This window comes from Strongylocentrotus purpuratus, unplaced genomic scaffold (assembly GCF_000002235.5).
Source record: "Strongylocentrotus purpuratus isolate Spur 01 unplaced genomic scaffold, Spur_5.0 spur5_scaffold_3, whole genome shotgun sequence".
NCBI classification, from domain to species: domain Eukaryota; kingdom Metazoa; phylum Echinodermata; class Echinoidea; order Camarodonta; family Strongylocentrotidae; genus Strongylocentrotus; species Strongylocentrotus purpuratus.
In genome coordinates, this window is record NW_022145609.1 from 13,594,988 (window position 1) to 13,613,738 (window position 18,751).

The 18,751-nt window shown below is 37.2% G+C and overlaps 1 protein-coding gene across 1 annotated transcript; it reads left to right on the plus strand.

Annotated features, from left to right (window-relative positions):
• The first annotated feature begins 887 nt into the window (after window positions 1–887).
• LOC753963 (DEP domain-containing protein 1B) lies at window positions 888–16,181 on the plus strand. The gene is made up of 10 exons (XM_030995564.1): window positions 888–1,111; window positions 1,926–2,203; window positions 4,915–5,298; window positions 6,063–6,241; window positions 6,811–6,951; window positions 8,688–9,857; window positions 12,528–12,697; window positions 13,194–13,370; window positions 14,105–14,284; window positions 14,855–16,181. The coding sequence occupies exons 1-10, from the start codon at window positions 1,064–1,066 to the stop codon at window positions 14,996–14,998; spliced, it is 2,871 nt and encodes a 956-aa protein (XP_030851424.1). The 5' UTR covers window positions 888–1,063; the 3' UTR covers window positions 14,999–16,181.
• Window positions 16,182–18,751: the final 2,570 nt, after the last annotated feature.

Genomic DNA, 18,751 nt, shown 5'->3' on the forward strand with positions numbered 1-18,751 from the left:
GCCGCTTAATAAGGGGGGGGGGGGGGGGGGGGGGGGGGAGTACATTTTTTTTGGGGGGGGGGAGGGGGGGGGGTCCCCCAAAAATCGCAATGACTCAGCCATCCACTGAATAAGCGGGGGGGGGGGGGGGGGGGGGGGGGGGGTAAGAGGACACTTTTAGGTCAGCCATTGGCATTTTTTTTGTTTTTTTGTCGGGGCCCCCCCTCCGTGATCCGCCACTGTCGAAATACATGGTGGGCTAACCTGCATGGTTATTACTTATAGAGAAGAAACAAGAAGTTTTGTTGTTTTCATGATAACAATGAGGTGATAGCTCCTATAATGATATTGATAATGCACAAGAATAAAATCTTTGTTTTTTATCATTGCCATAATTTGTTATTTAGCATTGTAAATGTGTAATGATCCAATGTTATGCTCTATATGTCATTTGAAAGAAAGACAAATAAAAATGGTGGCCCTGAAGGGACATTACAAATAGATTGGCGATAAAATTGAGGATATTGTGAATTTTATTGCCAATTTTTCACGACGAAATTCACGAGATTCATGATATCATCAATTTCGTCGTGAAAAATTGGAGATAAAATTCACGATATCGTCAATTTCGTCGTGAAAAATTGGCGTTTTATCTATTTGCGATGTCCCTTCAGGGCCACCATAAATAAAATCTTATCTTATCTTATCTTAAGTTATATTACTGAACTATAACTCTAACCAGGGAGGTACCCTGCTCTAACGCTGATCAACGATATTTGTGTTTTCCCTAGCACGAAACGACTGGCGAAAAACTCTAGGCGACTCGGAACCACATGCAGCCAATCAGTGTGTGGTAAACACGAGCGGAGACTTTGAATAGGTCCAAAATCCAATCAATCAACTTGCACAGGATACAATATACGTACAGTGTACATAGACGGTGTTCGCATCCCGTGTTATACCGTACGTAGCGGAAGCTCGCTGCCTCGGACTCAGGCTGAGAAAAAGTGATCAAAGTTGGCGAAAATAAGGAATAATGAGGTGATATTCGTAAAAACTGAGATCCGAAATGATGCTATAGAATATGGAGAAACCAAAAGCAACAATCGGCCCTTTTAGAGCAACGAAATTGGTGAGTAACATTCAGTTTTAAGAATGAACAACTGCCTGATATTATTTAAAAAGAATGAATGGGCTGGGCCTGGCTGAATCATTGGTCCATGGCATTGGCATTGGTAATGAATGTGCGATGATTCTGTGCGTCCGAGTCTGAGCTGTGAGACTGAGTGAGAGTGATGATAGCTGATGCAATTTCTTTTCTATTTTTTTCCTTCTCTTCTTGAAAATGGAATGTCAGCTCAGCACAGTCAGTCTTAGTTAATAAGTTAATTATAATTTATGTTTATAACTTCACTCTTCAGCAATTCAGCAGCTTCTCATCATGTTTTTCAAAGACAAAGTTTCAAAATCAAACACCACCTTTTTCATTTGGATGAGAAAGTGTGACTGTGTCAGTGAGTATTATAATTAAATCCTGCTAGCTCTATTATTATATTAATATGTTTAAAATTTAAAAGTGTCAACAGGGTCAAATATAGATTATAGAACTAAAGTTAGACTAGGTGGTCTTAAATTAATTCTTATGGAAAGACAAAATAAAAATTAATTAATTCACGCACCACAGCACGCCGATAGTGGGCTGCTCAGCTCACTCAACCTTTATTATAATTCCATTTTGCACTCTTGGAGATCTTCTGACTAGCGCTATACATTGGCAATTTCTGATGTTCATGAAATTTGCACCCTTTCAAAGTTTTTGAGTTTTCACAAATTATTCATTTTTTTGTCTGAAATTTCAACAAGAACTTGGTTTTTAAATCTTGAGTCTTGTGGTACTATAATAAGGAAATAAAATTTCATTTTCTTCATTCCTTTCCATCTTGCAGTGGAATTCCATCGTCGGCGACTTCCGAGCTGGCATCCCTCTCAAGAGACATCGATGGCGGATGCGTTACTATGACAACTGCTTCACCTCCTCCGACGCTGCTGATTGGCTCCATGACTACCTCTGTAACAATGAGAACTTTGGCCCCTGGGTCACGCGAACACAGGTCATTCTCCTCTTGGACAAGTTTGTGCAAAGTAAAATTATTGAGGAGGTGAAGGCATCGAAAGGAGTCGGAACAGAAAAGGCCTCATTTGAAGACAATGGACACCTTTATAAGTAAGTCAAATCAAAATATATTTATAAAACCAGAAAATGTTTGAATCTTTTAAAAACAGGAATTGTTCGACCTTGCCAAATATTTAGTGGTAATATTTTCACAACTAGTCCAGATTTTTAAAGCTAAATGCAGTAATTGCCCCAGTCACAATACTACATTTTTGGAAATCTTCAAATTTGAAAACTGCCATTGATGAGTTTCTCATTTTACAGTTTCAAGAAAATAAACACAGACTGATGGCTATTTGCCTCATAAACATCTTGAAGTTGACAATTTTTTAATGTAAAGATTCCTCATTTCATCACTTGACACTTTTGAGGTCATCATGTTTAATTACATTTCAACGTTTTAGAGAAAGGCGTGAATGTACCTGTTGCTACCTGTATAAAGGCTGTATCTAAGAGCATTTCTTGGCTCACACATTTAAGCTGCTTTCAAATCCTCAAATGCCTGCAGGGGTAAACCCTAAGCTACTTGACGAGTGGTTATATTGATGTGCGCTCAGGCCTTTCCTCTCCATTGTGCTCTGAAAGTATTGTGACACAATAGTTGTACACAAGAAATTCACTTTCTTTCTCAAGTAGTCCCAACTGTAGGATTTTGTCAGCCCATCCTCAGCTAAGCTGACTGTTTTTAATAGTGAGAGTTATTTTGATCTAGAGCTCTGTTGTAGCATAGTAGATTCTTCCCCAGAAGTTTGAAGAAATAGAAATTATGATTACATACATGCCAACTGTTCAGATTAAAGAGGAACATTCCTCTTTTTGGGAGAAGATAATTATCATTTTAATGCAGGTGTTCCTCTTCCTGTACAAATTTGTCTGTAGTATTGAATAGGAGAGTTAGGATTGTTCCTCTTTTTTTTTAAATAGCATAATTTGTACAGATTTCTGATTTTCAAATGTTGGCATGTATGTGATTACCAGATAATCTTTTTCTGACCCTTTTCCTTACCGGTATTTGTTTGCTTATTGTGACATTACACAGTGCCTTTATTCAATATAATAATGCAGCTTGCAAAGTATGTAGAGTTGTAGACAGTGGACTCGTAATTATGGTGACAAAGGAGGTAGAACAATTTGAAATGAAATGATCGAGCTTTTATGTGCAAAAAAAGTAATTCCATAGATGTACACGAACTGTTCAAAATGCAAAGTTGCGTAATAGTACTATAGTAGCATGTTCACATCTTTCAGTTTCACTGGCACTCTTTCTCCATCTTAATCATTGGTTGAATTCCATGATCTGATGCAAAATGTTGAGACATTTCCAGGAAAGCATAGCCTGTACACATCCTCTAGTCTTGTGAGAGACTATCAAGCAGAACATTTATCCGCTATGCAGGGTGAAAGTGAAAGCTAATTTGTGCATTTCCTTGTAACGGTTTTTTATTTGAATGCTCATCCTGTTGTAATAAATGACTGTTACCACTGCACATTATATTCTTGATTGCACAATTCAAGTGGTATAATATTCAGTTATGCTGGTAACCCTGATTTATTTTAAGTACCAGAGGACTCGCGACTTCTCTGTTATAGTTTCTGAACTTTGTAGTAGAGTGATACTCACATACTCTACATACTTGGTTTTTAAAAAATACACAAGTTTGCAAGCTTATTTTATTGTTGATGATAATTCTACTTGTTGCATGTGTTTGATCGTGAAACATGTACTAAAAATGTTATCAGGGGAAATTTGTAGATTTTTGTGACCCTGTCGGAAGTGAAATATGAAATATAATATATCAACGAAATTTGTATGTTATTATTAAACTTCTTCAAGTTCTTATTCAATGAAACTTAGACTAAAGTGTTATCAAGTATCCCCAATCATGTGAGTAGAATTTCAGGGCACAAAGTCAAGGTCAAAGGTCATTTCAGGTCAACAAACTTAGACTACGTTGTGGCATCAACATCAAAACTTTTAAAACCAAAGGTTAAGATTTTGAATTTTTATCATAATTTTGAAAGTATACATTTCTATTCCAATAAACTCAAACATAGGGGGTATCAAGTATCATCTATCATGTGATAAGTCTTTTAGGTGACAAATTCAAGGTCAAATGTGATTTTAGGTCTGCAAACTTTTTTTCTTAATTTCAAACTTAATTTCAAAAGTGTTTGTTCAAATTCCATGATACTTGTACACAAGGTTTATCAAGTATCACAAATCACATGACAGAAATTCCAAGTCACAAAGTCAAGGCCAAAGGTCATTTTAGGTCAGTAGACTTGGGATTATGTTTTCACAACTTAATATGAGAATTAATAAATCATTTTTTTTTTAATTATTCATATTCCATTCAAGTTATCAATTTTGGTACAAATTATAGTAAATAATTATTCTGATGATTCATAGTCAATATTCACTTAAAAATGCTGATTACATGTATATCCAGAGGATTTCATTTTTGGGGGCCTGCTAATGGGCCACCCTGCCCATAAATAATGTCCCAAACCTAATTTTTCATCATATAGAATTGCGTTATGCATGCGAGACCGCCAAGAGCGTTTCCCTTGATTGAGCTTTTCCTAAGCTAATTCCTCACTGCCCATTGTTGTACTTTTACACTAGAAATATTCACATAGAGTCAGATGATGTACTTGTGTTTTACATATCTTTTGTATTTCTATCATGCCATTATGATTTCGGTGTACTTATTTGCACTTTCATTCATTTGATCCTTTATTTGGCCTACTTGTACCTCTAGATTCTTGCCAGTATCCCCCATGAAGAAGCTGCGTTCAGCCCTCGCAAGCCGCAGCAGTATCCAGAGCCTAAGCCCCAGCCCCAAGCCAAGGAAAACGGCACCAAGGACCAACGGTGGTGCCGCCACCACCTCCGCCCAACCAGTAACCCGACGGCTAGCCATGAGAGATACAAACATTGATCCAAACAATGCCAGGCCGAACGGTCAAGGCTGGACAGATGGACATCCGACCAGGCCTCTGGCCTTGAGAGACACTAATGTGAATGTCCAGGTACATGATGATAATGTGAACAAAGTCAAGGAGGTTCCAAGGTGCACATTGATTGCGAGACCTTTGACCCGGGAGCAAGTAGAAGAGGTTTGGAAAAGTGCAACATTGAATAGGTGGGTATTTTCCTTGATGACTAAATTATTTTACTATTTCCTTTTTATATCAAATACATGGGTGCTAAGGAAATTCTTGTGTTATATTGTAAATGTGTTGTATCAGGGCTAAAAATAAAAATATAATATATATAGGTGTGAGGGGGTCTCCCTACATGTACATTTACAATGTAAATATTGGAGAGGTCACAAGTGTATTGTATCTTGACATGGCAAACACTATGAATATGACTGACAAAGAAAGCGGACAAAATATACAGTTCGTCAGGTAGACAAAGGAACATCCCTTCACTGCTATTATGTAAAAATGTGTAGAACAGGTGTCACATGCATATTCACCTTTTTACCTAATTGCAGTGAAGGGATGTTCCTTTGTCTACCTGAGGAACTGTATTTGTCCGCTCTCATTGTCCGTCATGTTCATAGTGAAAGATACTGAAAGTGTTATTTTTATTATTATTATTGTTCTTGTTATTATTATGTTCTTGATGTTGTTTATGTTGTTCTCGTTATTATCGATATTAGAAGTAGTAGTAGTAGTAGTCACATCTGGCCACTGAAGAAGAGTGTGACACAAACCTGTTTCTTTTTTCTTTCTTTTTCTTTTTTCATCGCCCTCCGCGTAACAGATGGAGGGTTTTTAGACCGTTTTTTGGGTTGGTTATTCACGTAGTATAAAATGATGAAAGATAAACTTGATACCGTGATAATCTCACCTTCACTTGTTCTCTCTATGATTCTGTCAATACCGTTGAATACTGTAGGTTGCAGAGATTACTCTGGTTGTCAACACTAGACGGTTTACTAGATGAATCGGTCATCGTTCCCTCTGATATCATTCACAACTGCACCCACATCAACAAGAATGGAGTGGTCCAACTTCTCAACAAAGAGAATGATCTTCCACATTGGGTTCTATCTGCTATGCGATGCCTTGCAAATTGTAAGTATGGATGTAGAATGGAACTCACCAAAGGGTTGCGTCATATGGGTTGTATCAAGGTTATAAGTAGAGATAGAAGGAAATAGTGGAAGTCATAGAGATGTATCTGTACGAATTGCCTGGATGATGCAGTTTCCGAGAACTGAACAGAGCTCTGTCAGAACATGCAGCAAAAGAAAATATGCGAAGCGTTGTCATCAATTCTTTTACTCTATTTGCACTGGAATATCTAATCTCTGTTGCTCTTTTTTTTCCTACCCTCTCTCTCTCTTTCTCTCTCTCTCTCTCTTCGTTTTTTTTTTTTTCTTATTAATTTTTGTATTTTTGATACTTATTGATACTACTGGACAATTAAAAATGTAAATGAGGTACCATAATTTGGGGACCTTATCATCTATGAATCATGTTTATGCAATGGTTACATATACACTATTTTTCCATGGCTTAGGAAGTGAGCTCTAGTGAATGTTTTTTCTTTTACCAAACTTTTTATCTCAACTTATGATATCAAACTGTTACAATACACAAGACTGATCATCGTATTTGTTGTTCTTTTCATATTTTACCAGGGCCTAATAAAATAGATTCTGATCTTCCAAGTTATCCCGGTTTTGAGCGAGATGTGTTCAAGACCATCAGTAATTACTTCCAGAGCCTCCGGGAGCCTCTCATCACATACAGCAGATACGACTTAGTGGTTGAAGCATTTGGTAGGTCTCAATCTCAGTACGAACACAACACCATATCCTATATATGGGGCAATGCATTGCGGTTTAGCTCCAATGCCTCCAAGTCTTGTTATTTATAAGCTCTATACAAAAGGGGAAAAAAAAAGGAAACTGAATTATATTGCCTTGGAGTTTATTGCAGCTGATCTTATAGAAGTAGAAGTTTGAAGGATATGTTCAATTTGTTCATTGAACAGTGCTTTGTAGATGTAGTGTGGCCAAAAAAGAAATATCAGTTGAGCAATCTTATGCCTTTTTTTTTTTTTTTTAGTGCGCTAATTATTATCCCCAAATGAAACCAAAGTAGCATGTAGAAATATCAAGATTACTAACAATCCAGTTCTTGTTGATGATATCTCTCTTCTTTTCCCTTCTATTTTCGAGAGGGAATCTAGATTTATAAGCACTTGCCTGAAGATGGTACCCTTCCCATAAATAATTTCTTTTTAGACATCATAATTGACTTGTTGTCATTTTTCTGAGGATACATTTTGGCCAGAAGACAAGCCAACATTTATCAGTCGAAGAAATCTGAATAATACAATATAGGTAAATTTGCAAATTTGCATCTATTTTAATAAAAATGGTTATCAATAACAAGTTACAATAACTGTTATAATCTACTGAAATCGTGGCATTGGCTGAGAGCAAATTTGCCATACAAATTAGCATTTTTTATGGATAAAAAGTTTTATGAAACAGCCCTAAGGTGCAAGTATGTGTAGTCCTTAATTTCAAGAGCTATTAAAATACAGAAGTTGTCTGGGGGAAGTTGGTTGTTCTTATGTATTGCTTTATGTTGTTTTGTTCATTGTCTTGCATGCTAGTTTTGTATGTATGTAGTCCTCCACCACCTCCCACACCCCCCCCCCCACCCGAGCGTATACCCATACAGAACCCTAGCCAATCAATAATGCTTATTGCTTTCTTGCTTGTAGCCGTAGGCTCTTTCTTCTGGGAGAGAAAAACAGCCACTAAAGGTACATTTTAGTAATGGCATATTAGCAATTTATGCAAAATTATGCTAACAAAGTACAGTATATACATATAATGCTTTATTTACGGCTGTAACAAACTTATGCATATTCTAACCCCCTATAACAGTTCCCAATATTCCAACATACTGAATCGACTATTTTATGATAAGTAAATGCTTAGTTTATTTATGCACTGGTTTTATTTTTTTCGATGAAATTATTCATATCGAACTAATGGAAAATAGTCCTACCGCAAGATGTATTGGTTCTTTTGATATATAATAACGCATGTGATTTAGATATTATATATTTATGAATTAGTTTATGAATTTTCAGCTATATTCTGTAATATGCAAATTTGATTTGTAATCTACCAAATTATTTAATGAGCAACTATGAATAACTAAGATTTATTATCAAATAATTCATATATATTAACATGGTACACATTGATGCATGATCTCTTATATTATAATTTGGAATCCTTTTCAAGAAGGTGTAGATTTGATCCTTAGTTTTATTTTGATTAAATGAGATTATTGGACTTTTGATGTTGGACTATTATTTGCTGCTATTTCTATGCTTGCATGACTTTCATATACCCTCATACTTTCTAATTTCTTCATCCATATCCCACAAAAGAAGAAACTAATTCATTTCCCCCTTCTCTTTTCCATCTCTTCCTCCCTCATCACCCCTCCCCCTTATCATGGTGAACCCCAATCATCAATAACACAACAGTCAGTATGGAATGCAGGGATCGTGGCATTATGCCTGGGCAGGAAGTAGTCACTGTCTATACAGGTGTCCATGGAGGGCTCACCTCATTTCAGTCGATGGAGACACTCATGATGAACATGACCACAGGAGGGCAGCAGTCGTCGACCAACACACCCAACATGGAGAGGAAGAATCCGCAAGCGAGGAAAGGGCGGGTTGTCCGACGTAGCACCAGCTTTGGGCTGGTCGATGGGATGCTACGGAACGAGACACCGCATCTGCCCCCGAAGCAGAACAAGGGGCCTAGGTCTGGGTTGAACCAACGGTTTGGCAGTGTAGATGCTATTGGGAATAATAACAATGTGTTGCAGGGTAATCGCAATGTTCACCATGGTAGGGCCGCAGGTTCTAATCCCCAGAGGGTCAGCAACAAGGAGGATGACTATGGCTTTGCCAACATGGCTCCCGCTCCTCCCCGTAGACACCTTGCTGCAGAGGTCAGTTCAGTCAGTGACCAGTCTCACTACGGGATGACAGAGTCCATCTCGCCCAACCTCGTACCCAGGAAGTGCAGCTCTATGATTAACATCCAAGATGCTGGAAAGAGTAGGAACCCCAGCCGGCCCAAATCTGGAGGACTCTTTGCCTCCAAGAGGTTTGGATCCGCCACCGAGCTCTTCAATAAACTGGTGAAGAAGAAATCTCCTTCTCAGGCTGGGCTCCACGACGGGGTAAATTATCCAAGGAAGAGCACAAGCAAAGATCATGTGACTGGCAACCATCAAATCATCTCTCCCGGTCTAGCCCCGCCTCCTTCGTACCCCGTCTTCACATCCTCCCCGATTGAGCCAGTTACCATCCTAGGCTTCCAATCCAGCACACAGAACACGACCCCTGACCTCCAACATCATCCACACCGCATCAGTCCCGCGTACCCTCCCCCACTCAGAGCAACTCTATCCTACTCAGAGATTTCCACTCATCAGAGTTCGACGACCCCGCCTACCCAGAGTTCTAGGACCCCGCCTACCCAGAGTTCAATCACCCCCACTGGCATGCCATCTGCTATCATGGGGTCAATGAACTATCGAAGGAGTACATCTGACATCCCAACTTCAACCCCGTATGAGAACCTAGAACCGCTATCCCATAATAGGCTCCAGCGACATGAGAGTATCGCAAGCATCTCAAGTAAGTCTAGCTCCCTCTTGTGGAATCGTCACAAAAATATTTTGTTTGCACATGGGATATTAGCGGGGTCATTGCACTTTTGCTGTTGGGTTTGCTTCCAAGTTTGCACTTGAGTGGATGAATAAGAATACATAACTTTTCATTTCCAAATGTTGTGTCTATGCTTTTCATGTGCATGTGATATGCAACACACACACACACACACACACATCCAGAAATTTGATGTGCAATGTAACCATAAATGGTTGGAATCATGAGAATCATCAAATTGGCAAAAGGTTTTGTTTAAAAATATATTCATGCGGGGAAAAGTTGGTAATGTAACTATCGATACTACCAAGCATCCATACGTCATTCATACTGCATCCATACAGCTACTATTGTGAAGGTACGTGTAAGTATGCATGTTTCTATATGGTTCATAAACAGAATATCAATGTTTTTAAACTGCACTAGAAGGCCACCGTATTGATTTCAGGTGTAGAAATTCGACCTCAACTTTGTAGTCATTCTGTTTTGTATTGCCTAGATCATGCTGTTTGCAATGTACTAACTCATATTGTTCTCCCCAGCTCATTCATGCATGTTCATAACAATACCTAAAAAGCAGTGTCACGTCTTTCTGAACTAACCTCAATTTCAGTAATGTAAAATATACAGATTTTGTTGTTGTTTCTATATATATAAAACCAGATTTCACATAAGTTATGATTTTTTTATGCCTCCGCTACAAAGTAGCCGGAGGCATTATGTTTTCTGGTTGTTCGTCCGTCCGTACGTCCCGTTCTCGTGATCGCGTTATTTCAAGAACTAATTGATGGATTACCGCCAAACTTGAATCATGCATGTATCTTGCAAAGCCAATGAACTGATTAGATTTTGGGGTCACGAGGTCAAAGTTCAAAGGTCACAGGGCTCATTATGTATGCAAAATAGCTTGTGATCGCGTTATCTCTAGAACCGATTGATGGATTCCTGCCAAACTTGGGTCATGTATGTATCTTGCAAAGCCAATGAATTGATTTGATTTTGGGGTCATCAGGTCAACGGTCATTGGGCTCATTACGGATGCCTAAAAATAGCTTGTGAATGCATTATTAAAGACGACAGTTGGATTGCAATCAAACTTGAATTTTAACAGCTGCTTCCGTTTTGGTTTGTCAAATTGCTCTATGGCGGAGGCATCATTTTAGACTGCGCTGTCGAAGTTCCATCTAATTTGTCAATGTAAAAACAAAAATGTTCATATACATGCACAAGTTATATTAACAATTGCTCTTTCTTATTACCTGTATTCATCACAACCATACCATTTAGTGTATCTGAAAGTTGTATTTTCTTTATTATTTTACTCTCAATATTGCAATATTCAATCAGACGTCATGATTTTCACCGAAAATTCTTTCCAAGAGGCAGTTTTTCTTCTAGCAAGATTAAAAATAACAGGTTAATGTTTGCTGTGTATTAAAGTGTGTATTCACCCTCAACTAATCACCTTGCTGTAGTAATATTTAATCTCTTGTTTATTTCATGCATACAGCTCAAGGCTCACAATATACAGTGTATCATTCATTTCAAAGCACTTAACATAGGACAATGTATCTGTTTATGCTCAGAATATGCCATGAAAATAGTAATTAAACGACATTTAACCATTAAAGCTTTTCTTGTGGAGCAATAAACGTGTTATTTAGCATTTGCTATCTTGTATTTCTTGACACTTCAATACTCTGTGCAAGCTGGTTGTTATCCTTTATTTACTAACAAAAATGCAGATTGTGTGTAACTTAACTGTATAATTCACATAGGAGAAAACTGCCATTCTATGTTGTGCCTGGCTTTTCAATGTGTTTTTTATTTGATACCAGAAATATTATGACAATCTATTATTGAAAGATCTTCTAGATGCATCCAAAGGGCTAATGTTATAGCATTGCACTTGTTCAAGATGTGTTCATAAGCCTATTGCTACATCATAGCCATCGTAAAAGCCAACCCTAACAACAATCCAATTTTGTCTGTATTTTCATATTTATTTTGAATTCCAGTTTAAGTTATGGTATAATTCTCACCTTTCTCACCTGCATGCTTGTATGCCTGTTATTGACATACAGCCTCTGAATTAGACTCTGCCCTGTAATACGGCCAGGGACCTCACTTTCTTGAAGTTCTTTTCCTCTCTTTGGGTATCAATGGTAGTTAAAGATAAAGTTAAGTTCTGGTCGTGAGCTTGAATTGTGGAAGAAACTGTCTCAATGCTGTTTATAATGCACCTAAGAATTTGTGTTTGCTGTTAGTATTGGAATCACCAAAATGATTTATTTGACTCAATGCTGCTGAGAGTTACATGCACTTCACACAGAAATGCATGTATGGGACTAAGTAAGCACAAACGGTCGGCCCGACCGTTTCAGCTTTTTTTGGTCATATTTTGAATATGAAGGCATTTGAAGAGCCATGCTTTTCAGGGAACATGTTTTATCTGATGCTCTTCCACACTTGCATAATAATAATGATAATGCTCACATATTATTTTTCACCTTTTCCCAGAACTCCACCTTCTTTTTTAAGTGAATAAATAGTTCAATAAAGAGTTTGGCAGTTGCATGTATAGTGTCTCTGTAACCATAGAACAATCGTTAACTGGTATGTTTTTTCTCTCTATGGTAGGTTTGTACCTGGGTGAAGACAAGTCATACTGCCAGGAGGCCCTCAGACTGTGCCTTCTCCTGCTTCCTGCGGCCCAACGGAGGGCGCTGCACCTCTTACTCAGACTCATGAGCAAAATGGAGAACAATCCAGAACTGTCGCTGTGCACCAAGATGTCCACTAGGCAACTTGTAAGTAGAGCATCTTTTCACTGATAAAGGATAGGCTTTAGCACTCCTTTCCCTATTCTTGCTCATTTCCCGCATTCAGAAAAGTGATGCTGTGAAAAAGTACAAGTTTGTAGATCATTGACCCCATAACGAGTAGTTCATTTCAGTATCATGGTTGATCATTATTTAAAAGTCTGATTTGGGATGCCTCTGTCTCTTGTTAAGATAAAAAAAGAGATGACAGTTAAAGCTCCTCATAATTATCTTTTGCTTGAATAACTCATGAAATGAAAAAAAGGAAAGAAGACACAAACACACTTTATTTTAAAAAAATAACGTTGTTATTCCCACCCCAGGTCAGGTGCAGTTAATGGCTATGTGGTAAATTTTGATTTCTTGAATGCTTATGGCTGCTTGGCTAAACCTGTGGTTTCATGAATAAGCTTTCTTAGAGCTGCACATTATAAATCTCGTATTATTTATGTAATAACATCATGGTATCATTTCGTTTCAATAGCTGTTGGAGACATTCTCTCGCTCTATCCTGCGTTGCGTCGAGGAGGTTGACCTGGACGAGTGTCTTGCGAGGAAGATCGTTGCCTATCTCCTGGACAACCACACCACGCTCTTCAACATCCCTCAAGAACTCAGGGCAGACATCGAGGAGAGACTCACCTACCTCAAGAGAAGCCAGGTAAATCCTCAAAAACCTATTCAGGATTCATATTTGAAAAGGAGATAATTTAAATCTTTTAGATCTATAGTCATCTTGAAGTTTTTGAGGGGAAAAATAAGGTGTGGATTTAAATCCTATGCACATCACGGATCCATGGAAATGATGGTATGAAATGTCTTGGCATCCTTTCTGTGAATATGATCGGAAATAGTAAACAATCCAATCTGAATTTTGAAAAATCTTTTATGAATTTGAACTGAATGACAGTAACAAAATCTGATCTATGGTGCAAAAGGGGTTGCTCTAATCAACTTGTAAAAACTTGTGAAAATCATATCGTGTTCTTATCTCCATATAGGATTATAAGATCTAGTTCCTCAGTTGTAAGAAGTTCAGGTGAATGGGGAAAGGGAGGTGTGTTGGTGGGTGAAGGCCTAAATATTTGTCCACATTTTACCAGTTGTATTACCTTATATTTTGCCCACCCTCGATTCATAATCACCCCACCCTGATTGACACATATGCATCATTTTAAAGCCTGTCTGTACTAGTTCGGCCAGGGGGGATTAGACCTCCCTGCAAGGTCACTGACAGGTGGTTATCTCATCAAATCAGCTGTCAATTAACATAAGAAAAAGGGGATCATGGGGGACCAACAGGCACCGATTAGGCATTGTTTGCTATATAGAGGGAGGAAGTACCTCTAAGTAGTGCAGTGGGGCTTTAAAACTGATATTGAACATTTGTTACAGATCAAGTATGAGGCTGACGTGGAGAACGTCCAGCCAGCTGGATTCTGTGCTCAGATGTCGGTGGAGGAGTATGAGAAACAAAAGACTGCAAGCTCACAGCAAGCCATTGAGGATCTACTCGATAACATCATCACAGATAGACACATGTCAGCTAAAGACAAGAAGAAAAAACTTAAACTGGTAAGCGACAAAAAGGGAAATGATTCTCTGATGGAACTGAAAACCATATTGATGTGATAGGCTGAAAGCTGAATGTATTTGAAAGTTATTTTAGTTATGTCATCAAGTATTTCTCCCAATATATCCTGCCTGTGCAGTCTGTACTCTCTGTATCAATGCTCTGTAGGTGTGGTCACACCAGATATATTTCATTATGCAGTCAAGCTTATTGTGTAATGAAGATGCATTTACAGTGTAATAATGATAATACCGGTATTCGATTCTACCATGATTGGTACTCATTGAAAGTCTATTGTATTATAAATTTAGATAATAAGGGATAAACCATCTGTGACATTCCGAACCTACTTTTATGCAGCATTAACATAAAGAACTTGTAAAAAGCATTCCACTTCACAGAAGAAAAAAAACCGAAAAAAACCACTGATGTCTCGTTTCTTTTATCTGGGCATCTTTACTTACAACTTTCCCGATTGAAGCTCAAAGTAGAAATTACATAAATAAGTGTTGAGTACAAATTTACCAATCCAAGTGGAGAAATCCTAATTCTCTGTATCTATACCCGTTTAGTTCCACAAGGCTTACCCTGACATCTACCAACGTCGTCTACCAACCAGTGCAAGCGAGGCAGAACTCTTCCCTGCCAAGCCCAAGATCAAACAACCGATGCTCAACGTCAAAAGATCTCTGTCAAGACTCAAACCCATCCGATAAAATCATCACGTTATCTGTTCCTTAATTCTCCTTTCAGATATTTTCCTGTAATAGATATCAATTCAAATTACAGTACATTTAGATGTACTTGAATATTTTTTTGACAAACTGCATGATAATGCTTGAATTTGAATAACTTGTTAATGTATTAGAATGCATGAAATAAAATGAAATGAAGATTCTTAATCGCGAAGCATATTTTGAAAGTGTTCAGGAAATTGTAAGATCATACACATCTCTCTCTTATGAGAAGTCAGAGGAGACAATATATCATGCCAAGCAACTAAGTTATCCAACACATGCACACGCTTTTTTAGAGTAAGATATATAACGCACATGACAGGGTCTTGTAATACCGAGGGTAGTTGAAAAATTGAGCTTTCTAGAGATTTATGTCTGAAATACATGAACAAATATTCCCTATCAGCAGAATGATAAGATATTTCATTTCTTTTTCTTTTTCTATAGTTTTACAACTCATAATTAGACAGAGGTGCTATGAATTTTTTGCTGTTGAGACATAATGGAGCCCCCCCCCCCCCTTTTTTTTCTGAATACCAAGGAACCTTGTTCATATAGGTTAACAACTCAAGAATGTCTGTACCCATAACTTTTCAACCATTGAATTGGAACAATAAATTATTTTTATAAAATGTTAAAATATCATTCCTTTTAATTGCAAGTAGACAATCATTTAAATGACGAGCAAGGTCCAATGTAAACATGAATATCAGGAGTTTGGTCACAATCATCAAATTCTATTTTTTAAATCTCCATTACTACATTAATATACATTCAAAATTTGCTCAAACTCGTGATACAATCATCTGGATACTAACTCCCAGATTAAATGATTGATATTGATAAATGTTAACGAATTATGTAGAGTACAGTACCAAATAATGACCGGCATCTCTGTGAGCATCCATACAAAAGTACACTTTTGAATTCAATATTTCACTCTTTACTTTTACAATAGAATAAAAATTTTCTGCTGCAAGCTCTTTTAACAATGCTAATTAATAAAATGTAGTAGATTTAGATACAATTAATAAAATGAAGGGTAGCTTTGATTGGACTGAATATATGACATTTAGGACATTCAAGTGCACTGACATCGTGTTGGCCTTCATTATTTACTCTTTACTTTTATGATAGAATAAAAGTTTCTGCTGCAAGCTCTTTTAACGATGCTAATTAATAAAATGTAGATTTAGATACAATTAATAAAATGTAGGGTAGCTTTGATTGGACTGAATATATGACATTTAGGACATTCAAGTGCACTGACATCGTGTTGGCCTTCATTATTTGTAGAAAAACTACAATATATCAATCAGTACAAATTAGATTATTATTCAGGGTTATAGAAACTAGAGAACAGATGAAGCCACAGCACATGATGAAGCCGTTCAACTCTTTCTTTTGAATCAAGTGAAAGGCTTATCATCTCACGTCGGTTCATTAATTTACCTCACCTGTGCGTCATCGTTGATGGTCAGCCATGTGTTATGTCGTCTGATATGCGACCACCACTGCTCTTCCATACAAAATAGAATCGGTAAAAATGTGTAATATTTAATAAATTTGATTATACGGCTTCGTGGTCAGGTTATATGATATTAATTATTGCAATGTCTAGACCAGGCCTTCTCAACTAATTTATTAGAAGCGCCAATTTGTTTTTTTATTGAGGTTTAAGTGCCAACCTGTATGTTTGGTGACTGTGTTGCGAGGGAGCGTAGCGACCAAGCCGATACCGGGTGGGGTCCAGGGGGCGAAGCCCCTGGAAGCTAGTGGATTTTAGGGCTTTTTTAAGGCCCAGATGTGGCATTTTTAACACCTTTTTTTTCCATAAAACATCAATCATAATTTCATATTGATGTGAAATAATTAGTACAATTCCTGGCTAAAATCTACACTGGAAGTTAATTTATATGTAGTTATTTTGGTGCAATAAACACGGAAAATGTCAAAATGAAGTGAAAATCAAACAAACAAAATGGCTTGCTTACATTTTGGGCTCAACTTCGACTGCGACTTTTTGATTTTGCTGAGTTTTTTATTTTAAAATATAATTTTTAATTTTTTCTTACTTAAATTTTATTTTTTTATATTTATTCATTTGTTTTAATTTTTTTTTTTTTTTGGGGGGGGGGGAACAGCCGCGCGCCACTCTGACTGACCGCAAGCGCCACGAGTGGCGCGCGCGCCGCAAGTTGAGAAGGCCTGGTCTAGACCATCTACGTTTCCTGATGTTGTTATATGTCTATATTTCTCTCCTTTGATTTTTCATTTGAATCTATCTTGCTTCGTTCCTTGCCCGCATTGTCCATATCTTTTATGTCCCTTGATGTAAGTTTGAAACTTGCATGTTTCAGTCTAAATCTAAGAATTAAAGGTAAAGATCAGTTTTGGAAATCCCCCCCTGTCAAAAAATGAAATGAAAGCCAATCATGTGAAAGAGTATGTTTTGACTAATACGTGATGATACAAATTTTGTCGAGAAACCGCCTACTAATTGATATATTTGGTAAATTAGTATATCTATTTGGACCTGATAGATATCGCGCACGTGTCGCGTAGTCCCGTATACATCTTTCTGTGTACAATGCTTGTAACTTTACCAAGACTGGGCCAAATTTCTTATCATTTTGATGATTCCAGAACCTTGCAGTACACACCAATACTTATATGCTAGATGATCAATCTTTTCTGATCGATTCCACAACGTTTCTTTCACAATGCAATGATTGCACTCGCATGACCATAACTGATCTTTATCTTTAATGGCATGCACTATCCCTGACTTAAGCTCATGTAGAATCCTATAGTGCCTGACATCACGAGGCAATGAAATTGTCTTCCTCTATGGTGTATTTATGAACTATTATGTCTATAAAATAAAATGTAAATACGTCTCAGAGTTTAATATAGAATATATAGGTAAACAGTGTAGTAAGATTTTCCATATCTATGCATGTATTTAGGTTTAAACAGTAAGAAAGTGAATATTTCTATGCAGCTAGACTTTGTAAGATTTGAAAGGCTTAGGGTTAGACTGAGACTCATTATGTAAAGATGCAATTTGTAATTTATTGTATAAAGCAAATAGATCAGGATTTGGGGATTTTTTTGTATACTTCCAATGAAAAGCCCAGCACCTCTGAAAATGAGATTTTGTTAGAAAGTTGTATTGATAATGTTGATTATATGTATGGACACTCGTATGCCTATTCAAAATTACGCTAACACTTTACAATAGGGTTGATCTACATGGTATGTAACAGCTAAGCACTTGAATATGTGGTCTACTGTTTGAGGTTTTCTGATATACACGTAGTCAGAAGTTAAAAGACAAGAAAAGCTCAGCTTTTATGAATTTTCTGAATATAATGTAAAGTAAAATACAAGCAAAGCAAAGTGTTCATTATGGCACTATCACTTTCATTTTGAAAGTTATCATAAATTGCAATTCTTAATGGAAATCAGTAGTGCTGAAATGCAATGAAACTAGAAGTGAATTGCATTTTTGGAAAAATAGCCAATTGCTACTTGGAAGTTGTTGTAGAGAAGACAGGCAATATTGGACTAGTCGTGCCACTCTTTCTAAATTGATAGCCACTTTATTTCTACACCTCACCATGATTGCAATTTCGTCCTAAATCTGTCCACTAGATGATGGGTGCCCGTAAAATTTATTTTGATCATGTATAACACATTCATTTGACCGGCTCTGTGGATGAACATTTT